The 10,343-nt window shown below is 36.8% G+C and overlaps 1 protein-coding gene across 1 annotated transcript in view; it reads left to right on the top strand.

Annotated features, from left to right (window-relative positions):
- The first annotated feature begins 9,384 nt into the window (after positions 1 to 9,384).
- LOC108681589 (dopamine D2-like receptor) overlaps positions 9,385 to 10,343 on the top strand; it is an 81,253-nt gene continuing 80,294 nt past the window's right edge. The window contains exon 1 of the mRNA XM_018170635.2: positions 9,385 to 9,961. Within this exon, the coding sequence (XP_018026124.1) occupies positions 9,407 to 9,961 (555 nt within the window). The 5' untranslated portion in view covers positions 9,385 to 9,406. The remainder of the gene's footprint in view (positions 9,962 to 10,343) is intronic.

The following is a 10,343-nucleotide window of genomic DNA, read 5'->3' as shown; positions in this document are numbered from 1 at the left end:
GCAACTTTTCCTAAAATTTCTATCACCTGATAGGCTATATGTTTGTCTAGGCGTGTAAAATGACAGCATCTCCATATAACATTTTTTAAACACACAGATATGACATACGTAAAACAAGTGCATGACCACGAAATATCAATACAATTTACTCATCTTTGATCTGAATCGAGGTTTATCACAAAATAAGCAAGTTCGTCTTGATAAATGGAAACAGAAAACCACGATTACGGGAAACTAACTTAAAAAGCAACCCGTACGTGAGGTAGCTCAACAATTGCTTAATGTCAGTTTTCGTGCACCGGTGCCACTACATGTTATGTTTTATATCGTAATACCAATTTTAAACTGGTCGTATTAAAATACTCAGCCTGAAAGACGGTTAGTAGATCCTGCTTCAGTTCTGGATTAGCATGGAAAGATCGGGTTCATTAGGCCGGATCCCTTTTGGAATCGTCACGAAAAGTACATAAATCGGCAACAGGCCATGGGCCTATTTCTTCAGTGCCGACCCTTCTATTCTTTCTATTCTAACTCTGGACAGTTTCTGTAACTGTACATCATAAGGTCCCATCATTGTACATGGACAACGTCACCATAAACTATCCTCACACTGTGTCCTCAGTGGCCTGTGGCCTCAAATTAAAGAACTATTAAACGTGCGCTTGTAACCTCCTAACATCATCTCTGGCGTCACCGTCAGATGGGTACCGTACGTCTGACGTCGACGATGAATGATAATAAATGAATAAGAATGAATGAGAGGCTTGCATAGTGAAGAATAACAATAACAGCCTCGAGAACATTTTTGAAATTTATGCTTTCCGTTATTAGTTTTGTTAAGGTTCGGGCCACATCGGTGAGATTAATAACATGAGGGAACTTCTCTGTGAAGTGTAACAAAATTGTTTATAAATTCCATGAATAAGAATACAGTAGACTATCGTAAAATCCAATTTGCTCTGAATTACGTATGAATAATTAAAATTAAACGAAGGTTTGAGAGCCTAAATTAGTTTTCGAATGAAACATCAGTAATTTAAGTGAATGCCAACAATAAAAAAAATATATTTATGTTAAAGACGAAATGTGTTCAAAGTGTGGAAATTTTCTGTGCAATATCGATCTCTGAATTATGTCAAAATTATTCAAAATAAACGAAGACATTAGAGCCATAATTAGTTTTCGAATGAAACATCAGTAGTTGAAATTCATGCAAACAAATAAACTCAAAGTTCAGAGTGGGAAAATTTTCTTTGCATCATCGACTAGTATCTACATTAGTCATGCCTAAAATTGCGCCACCTCAACAGTATCCATGAACATATAACGGCACACTCACTCATGAATGGCTGTATCACCTGTTCGAAAATGGTGTAATCTATTTTTGGAGGCTATAAGGCCATCAGAACTTAAACGAACAGGAGGAAAGATGGAGCTAGTTGCGTGTGCTACAGTGCCTGTTGCAGCTCTGCCAACTGCACTTCATTGCCAGTAAATTGTTAATTCGTTGAAATCTGCGCGTATGCGACAACCTCTTGAGAATAATAGAGGAGTAAAGGCAGGTAAATGACCTTTCCATGTGTAGGTTTGAATAGATCTTTATTCCAAAAACATTTTATAATTCCATTGTTTTAAATGGAATAATCAAATAGAAGTTTTTCGGCAACGCCAGGCTAACATGCCATATTATAATTAGTAATAAAATGCATCTCTTTCTACCGATCGAACTAGTAAAAAAATACTGAGGATGGAAAAAGGAAAAGTGAATGGGAGTTCTATGTGTTAGTATAAAGAGGTTTTTCTTTTATTTACATTTATGAAATTTCATCCAACTAACGAGGTTTTCTAATGAAAGATATATAATCAATCCCAAGCAACGTCTGAACTCGTACGAAAATGCCTGGCAAACTATATCATATCATTCGAAATATAGTAATAATATATTTTATTTACATAATAATAGTTTGGTATAATAATATGATACCAAAATGTCAAATGAACTCGATTGAAAATGCCTGCCGAACTATACCGAGACTTGAAAAGGACAAAATTTAGTAGAGAATTTTCAAAGTCGTGCAACAAGGATAATTTCAGGCTTGAAGGGCAAATCTTAAGAAGAATGATTAAAAATTATGAAGCTTTCATGCTTCAGTTATCGACGTCTGCGTGGTGACCTCATTGAAGTATACAGGTATACTCATGGTTTATATAAGGTCCCAGAACGAATACTATAATTTGAAACAAGAACCAACACCAAGTGCCACAGCTATAAACTGAAAAAAATGGGTTGCAACTTGTCCAATCGACAACATTTCTTCTCGCTTTGAATCACCGACATGTGGAACTACCTCCCCGATTACATCGTTGTCGCTTCAAGTATGAACGCGTTCAAGAACAGACTAGATAAAGCTATGGAGAAATATATGTTCAGACTTGAAAGGCCTAGCACCATATCGAACTCGGTGGAAGTTTAGTAGCTATTTCAAACTATCGTCAGTTCTGGAAAGATCCGGTCAAATGACACGGTTTTAGATCTTCTGTGAACAAGTCACGAAAAGTACAAGAATCGGCGACAGGCCACATAAGGCCTACTCTTCAGCGCCGAAATCACTATGTTTTGTTATGATAAGAGAATGCATTTTATTCCCAACTTGACCCTAACTCAAATTTGATAATTCCACTTATAGGAATTAAATTATAAAATGTTTATCGAAGGAAGACTTATTCAAACTAACAAATGAAACTCATTTACCTGCGTTTACACCTCTATTGCTTTCAAGAACTTGTCGTATACGATCAGATTTAAATCAATTAACATATTGCTGGCAATGAAAAGCAGTTGGCTGAGCTTCGACCGGGACAGTTTCACAAGCAAGTTTCGCAACCTTATAATATATACGCCTACGTTCTAGTGGCTTATCAGCCCCCAAAAAAAGTTAAATCTCGACCCTGAATTAATTTGCGTAATAGAGAATGGGTGCGCCGACATAGGTCCATGGATACTGATGACATAGCGCTATTTTAGGCATGACTAATGTAGACACGAGCCGATGATGCACAGGAAATTGTCCCACTTCTAACACATTTCGTCTCTAGCATGAAATATATTGTTTTTGTTGTCGACATTCATTGTAACTACTGAAGTTTCATTCTAAAATAAATTTTAACTATCAAATCTTCGTCTGTTTTCGAATGTTTTGAACTATTATATACATAATTCAGAGTAAATTACATTTTAAGATGGTGTTCTGTGTTCCTTATTCCTGGAATGTATGAAAATTTTGTTTGACTTTACTGAAGAGTTCCCTTATGTTGATCATACCGATGTGGAACTGACCTTTACAAAACTAATAACGGAAAGTCTAAATTTGAAAAATGTTCTCGAGGCTGTTATTCTTCACAGTGCAAGCCTCTCATTCATTTATATTCATTTATTGTCATTCATCGTCGACGTCAGACGTGTGAATAAAACTGTACAAAAGATTTCGGTGTAATGTTGTCAACCTCAGCCTGTTACTAGTGTCCAAATGTTAGTTGTTACTTGTTAAGTTGTTACCAGTTGCCACTTGTTCTTGTTCCGTGCCAGCTGCCACCACATGTCCACGACCACATCACGGACATCAGCCACCTAACTTCAGTTTGCTTACAGTTATTTTTACACAGTTATTTTTATGTTTGACCTTCCCTACATGGATATCTACTTTAATCTACCAATCTCAAAAATTATCCACATATATATACAAATAAAAGACTGCTTTTTTATATGTATACGTGGATAATTTTTGAGATTGGTAGATTAAAGTAGACATCCATGTAGGGAAGGTAAAAGATAAAAATAACTTTTATTTATTGTATCTATCCTGTACTATTTCGGTTAGGTTAATTGCAATAAAGTTGCATTGATATGTTTTGAAAATGTTTTATTATCATTAAATGTTTACGAGTAAATCCCACTAGCAGAACAATAAATATTTAGAGATTCCCTATAATTTTGGCCATTGTAGCGGCTAATGTAGCGACGCTACATTTTACTGTAGCGGTAGCGGTAGAGCCCGCTACAATCTAGTGGGTGTAGCGGTAGCGGTAGCGCCCGCTACATTTAGAGCATGTAGCGGTAGCGGCGCTACATTTCAAAGTAGCGCTGCCCAGCTCTGCTTCTAGGGTATAATATATTTAAGTCTCCTATCGTTTGATCATGTTCACAAGCACAATTGCTCGTGTTCAGCTCAGGACTATAGTAATATGCCCAGTAATTTTTTTCTCCTAGGGATTATTATATTTAAGACTCCTATTGTTTGATCGTGTTCACAAGCAGAAATTGCTTGTGTTCAGTTTAAGCCTATAGTAATATGCCCAGTAGTATTTTATTTATTCTAGGGTATAATATATTTAAGTCTCCTTTCGTCTGGTCGTGTTGATAAGCAAATATCGATTGTGTTCAGTTTAATATAATAGTAATATGCTCAGTAACTTTTTGTATATTCAGAGGTATAATATATTTAAGTGTCCTATCGTTTGATCATGTTCACGAGCAGAAATTGCTTGTGTTCAGCTGAAAACTATAGTTACTGTATATGCTCAGTAACGTTTTGTTTATTCTAGGGTATAATATACTTTAAGTCTCCTAACGTTTGATCGTGTTCACAAGCAATATCGCGTGTGTTCAGTTTAAGATTATAGTAATAAGCTCAGTAACTTATTCGTACATTCTAAGGTGTAATATATTTAAGTCTCCTATCGTTTGATCTTCACAAGCAGAAATTGCAGGTGTTCAGTGCAAGACTATAGTAATATGCCCAGTACGTTTTATTTCTTCTAGGCTATAATATATTTAAGTCTCTTATCGTCAGATCGTGTTCACAAGCAATATCGCTTGTGTTCAGTTTAAGATTATAGTAATAAGCTCAGTAACTTTTGTTGTAGATTCTAAGGTATAATATATTTAAGTCTCCTATCGTTTGATCATGTTCACAAGCAAGATTGCTCGTGTTCAGTTCAAGACTATAGTAATATGCCAAGTATTTAAATATTTCTTCTAGCCTAGTATGCACCAGATGGCCAGGGTTTTTTATATCAACATACCGTTTGATATGTATAGTACTTCCAATAGAATTCGTGAATCAGACTGCTTTATATCTAATATGAATTTCTCGTAGTTATATGTGTGCAGTTACATGATAAATTCACGTGAGGGTTAGGTTTGATTTAGGTATTCCCAACATGAAATTAAATTTTAACTGCAATTCCATGAAATGAACTATTGCAATAATTTGATGTATATCTGAATTGATTGTAACGGGAAAATAAATGAACTTTTTGGCGGCTTCGTAGAAAAAGTTTCGACATAAAAATCAAGTAGAAGTAACATTAATATGGGGAACCATATCGGGAGTAATTAATTGAGATATTTATAATGTATTAAGTTTAACAAATAATTGTAGGGCACTTACGAGCGTATACGCTTCTGCAATCCTTTTTTAACCATTCAAATCAATTGCATCTAACACTCGTCATGTTCGTACTAGAGGATTCCGGTTCTTTCGGTCCGCCGTGATTTAAGTAAGGTACGTAAACCATGATTCAGTTCAAGTGATGTTCTTTCGAAAAAACGCATATGTCTGGTAAGCGCAGCGACTTATAGACAAGGTTAATTACCCGAGCCATACTTTCAAAATTCGCTAAGTGAACGTAAGTACTTACGCTCTACTTTCTTGTCTATGATTGGTGGATTTTGCTTGAAAGGCCGTCAATTATTGGCTGATGAACTTACGATCTCTTAACTTTTTTTGAAAATATGGGCCAAGGTATTTCTTGCTATTAAACGTAAAAGTGAATAATACCAGCATTCCTGAAGCTCACATTGCCGTATCTGTTCAAGGTAGGCAGCTCCGATGCGAAAGGTGAATTATTCGCACATTCGAACTGATATTAAAAAATAAGATTTTAAGTCTATGACTGCACTTTTAGAGCCAACATTACTCCCCCTTTCACACTTCACCATCGCTTCCTTGGCGCCCGCCTACATTTGTTTCTGTTACTTGTCTCTTAGGCGAGTCTGAGATGGAAATGTATCTTCCTGAACTAATTACGTGGCAACAAGGTGTAATAGGAAAGTAAAATTACTTGCCTGTTGTCGGATAATATAGCAAGAGAACTACCTCTCTCCTCTCTTCTCGGTAAGGATATTTTCTAAAATATTTATTCCTAAAATTACATGGTTTTCATATCCACGTGAATAATTATGATGAGCATTAGGTGGACATTAAAATGACAAAAAAAAAATTGGAGACCCATGAATATTTTGGAAGAATTTCTTGACAAGAACTAAGATTCGTTTTTCCATATCAATTTTTGTCTATGCCGCAGATGGAATATTACGCACATATTTTTGTATTAAAATTATGCTCTAACTTTCGAGCTTGATATTTCGGAGAGCTGCGCAGCAAAAGATGCAATACATCATTTGAGACAGCATATTAAATTGCGCTTTCCCGTTCTCCCGCACACTTATAACGTTAGGAATTTAATGAAGCGTTCTGAAGAATGAGTTTAAATACAATTTTTTCTGCAAAATTTTTATCATGTGAAGTAATGTAAATATCATGAATAATTGAGATCAGTTGAGATCATGTTGAGATCAGTGGAAAGTATTTCTGCAGCAAAAGATGGAGGTGGAAGCGAAATACTTGAGACCATTTGTCTGTTTCCGGCTGAATAAGAAATCGGCCTCGACTTACGACTGATGTTCCAAGACAATAACTTCAAGAGGGCCAAACAATCGAAACAAATTCCAAATTCCTCCGTATCAACGGGAGCAATAAAATGTAATTTATTTCGCAATGATAAATGGGGCTAGAAAATGGGGCAATGAGAAAAAGGCTATTTGAGAACGTATTTTATGGAAAAATTTGAACTTCCATGCCTCAGTGCAAGCAATTATTGAACTGCAAACAAACTCGTCTGCCACCACAACAAATGCGCTTGTTACGATACCAAGATCATCCAATTAAGTTCTCTTTGAACGTCGTATTTTAGGAGAGCATGGAAGCAACTATCACGACATGAATAAATCTAGACGATATATATTGCGCATTGCAATGCCATTACATTCGACTTGTAGTTCAGCCAGTACTCATTAATTTGTTTATGGAAAACGGGAGAATTATTTGAAGTTAGATTCCCGCAGAACAAAGCGGATGTCCGGAACAAAAAAAAAAAAAAGAATTATTCGCTTCGATTGTTTTTCCTCTACCACGAGGGGAATAACGATGGTATGGAAGAAGAATACATTGCACGGAAGAAGCAAATGACAAGAAGGGATTGCCAAGGGTGATTCTGTTTTACGATTGACTTGGCAATACTTTTTTTGGTAATATCGCCCGGAATCAAATACTGGTTGGTATCTTCGGGTAGCTGCATTTTCTGCTTTACATCACAGAAGTGAGCGGGTGAACGCTGACTGATGGAAATGTAACGAAAAATTATGACTGAATAATAAATTGCAAAATATCTAATTACTGAATTTCAGCTCCATAATGCGAGTAAGAATAAAATTAGGAATAAAATTAAGAATTAAATATATACAATTTATTCTTTTGAAATTTGGTGTCATTAAAATAATATAATTGAAATGTGATAATTAACATTGATATTAAATTTATAAGTTTGAATCATCCACGAATTTCTGGTTTGTTTGAACATGGGTCTGGAGACGAAACTTATTTAGAAAATAAATTTCGTTTAATACTCAGTGACTGAGAGATTAAATTAATAATCTCGTGCAAAGCAGCTTTCCACTCAGCTTCTCTCGGATTCACTGAGATCAGGAAACTAAAACTATTTTGGGTTCATTGCTTCGCCCAGGAATGCCTACTCATACAGATAACTGGCGTAAATAAAGACTAAATCTCTCTCTCAATAAAAAAAAATGCGATAACAACACCACTGTTCGAGAGTCATATAGTAAAATGCAGCTCATGCTCTGTAAATGCCGATTGCGAGCGGAAAATGTGATTGCCCTGCTGCTATGAAAATGATTCATGGAATTTATGACCCGATTCATATATAAACTACTTCTATGCAATTATTTCACTCTAATCAATTGAATTCACAATAGTATTTTGCAGATATCTCTTAAAGCTGAGTAAGTTTAATTCAACAAGAAGGAACTTGAGACAGTGCCTCATATTTGCACGCTGAAGACAACATAGCAACATCTGTGAAAAGCTATGGAACGAACTATTAATTAATTCTGCCTATTCAGCAATTTAAAGAATATTGCCTATTGAAATGATTAAATAATATATGCGAAGATTTACTTAATGGTTCACAAATATAGTAATGCAGTCTAATTCTCACAAAGATTTCTCCTAATGATTGAAATTACCACTATGTCATGGAGGCCGTCAATAGAAAATACCAGCAACATGGCTTGGCGTAAAGCCGTTTAGTGAATCCACCATAAGGTTTTGTGCTTGTCGAGTGCAATAACTCCTCTACGACGAGCTGATATAGAGTAATTACACTGAGGAATAATAATCCCCTGCCTCTGAAGCCGCAACTGCCAGTTCATTTAGTGTGGCACTACAGGGGCATCACTTGTAATTACATTTGTGCGAAGTCTTACGTGATGGCCGGGGCAGTTCTGAGCATACGACTGCCGGGCGCAATAGGTATTCTTCCAGCGATGAAACGCCAATCGATGTTTTAATCAACAGCGAGGAAGAAAGTTGTTAATGAAGTTCAAGGCTGCAGTGGATGTAACCTTCAACCTGATATTTCATACTGAATTTAATGCTAATATTCATGACACAGCATGGAAATATATATGCAATGATTAACACATAGTGTGGGTACAAGTTTGCACGCATGCCATCTCTTGATTTGAGATCGAAGGATTGTTAGAAAATATATATATGTTTACACCTATATACCTTTTTATACCTTTATGCCTTTTTGGATCATGCAGAGTATTGCATGTCCTTGCACCCTAGAGTCCAGGTTTTGTGCAACGTATCAGTAACTATCACACTTTTCATGTATTCAGTTGTAAAATAACAATTGAATAAATGTAGGTATTCTTGAATTACTAGATCGCATACTCGTTACTCAATCACAATCGGTTTCCGTTTCAACCATTATTGCAAATAAGGAGCGACCAGCGTTCCTTCCTCCACTTTTTCGGAAATTATCTCGACAAAAATGAAATCTGATATAACGATATTCACAAAACTTACGATAGTCAAAAATTTTTTTAGAATCCGGATCAATATGGCATGTATAGGCAGCGCCGTCCGGCGCGGGCATGCGGAGCGCAGGGTGCCAGCCGAGCCGAGTCACGGATGCCAGGCAGGCCCTGGCTTCAGTATGGCTCGGTCAGTGGCACTGTCAACATTATAGCTTAGCGATGCCGTCCCTGGCACCCGTGTTGTGGCACTCACAGTGGCCCTCGACCTCTGTTACCGAGGCAGTGCCGCTGCTGGCAGGATTACCTGTCCGGGACCAAACGTTGCCAGAAATTACGCCTCAGATGTTCAATAGTGTAGACGTGACCAAGTCTAATGGCAGTATACCAATCTTGCGCCTGTCAATACCAATCCTGACGGTCACTCCTACTTCTCTAGACAGTCATTTTTATTATGCGCCAGCAAATGTGACCGACAATGACAGCTATGAAAGCTCTCTTGTAAATAGTTATCCCGAATCGCTCTTAAGTAACAAGACATGCTTTAATGGAAGTGAAGTTTGGAACTGTACGGAAACTACGAGAAGTGAAGATGGGGTAACGATGCTGTGGTTGCTGGTGCTGTTGGTGTTCCCGGTACTCACGGTGTTTGGTAATGTGCTCGTTATTCTCTCAGTGTACAAGGAACGATCGCTCAGGTCAGCCACAAATTATTTCATCGTCAACCTCGCCATCGCTGACCTCCTCGTTGCCGTCTTCGTCATGCCGCTCGCGTTGGTGAGTAAGGCTGTGGAATGGACGTGTCGCAAGAGAATGTTTACAATTATATGCTGTCTAAAATTAACATAATTCGAAACCCAAGTACAACCCTACTCGTACCTGCAATGAGCTTGAAAAATGAAGCACAGAATACATTTTGAATTAGTTTTTTTAGCTATGAAGCTCATGTTCAATTTCAATTTTTTGCGCCATAAAACTCCATCCGTTTATGTTCTCGATTAAGTGGCCGATATTTAACATAAGATCATAAATTCACTTGCAATTTATGTTGCGTAATGTTTCGTCACTCACTATAGCAAAATTCTTTAGATATTATTTAAATTTATAACCCAGTAACGCTATTATAGAGGCTGACACCGCAATATTCCCTGAAAACTCG

Source organism: Hyalella azteca, unplaced genomic scaffold, assembly GCF_000764305.2.
Source record: "Hyalella azteca isolate HAZT.00-mixed unplaced genomic scaffold, Hazt_2.0.2 contig3861, whole genome shotgun sequence".
Lineage (NCBI taxonomy): Eukaryota > Metazoa > Arthropoda > Malacostraca > Amphipoda > Hyalellidae > Hyalella > Hyalella azteca.
This window is presented reverse-complemented; position numbering and strand designations above follow the sequence as displayed.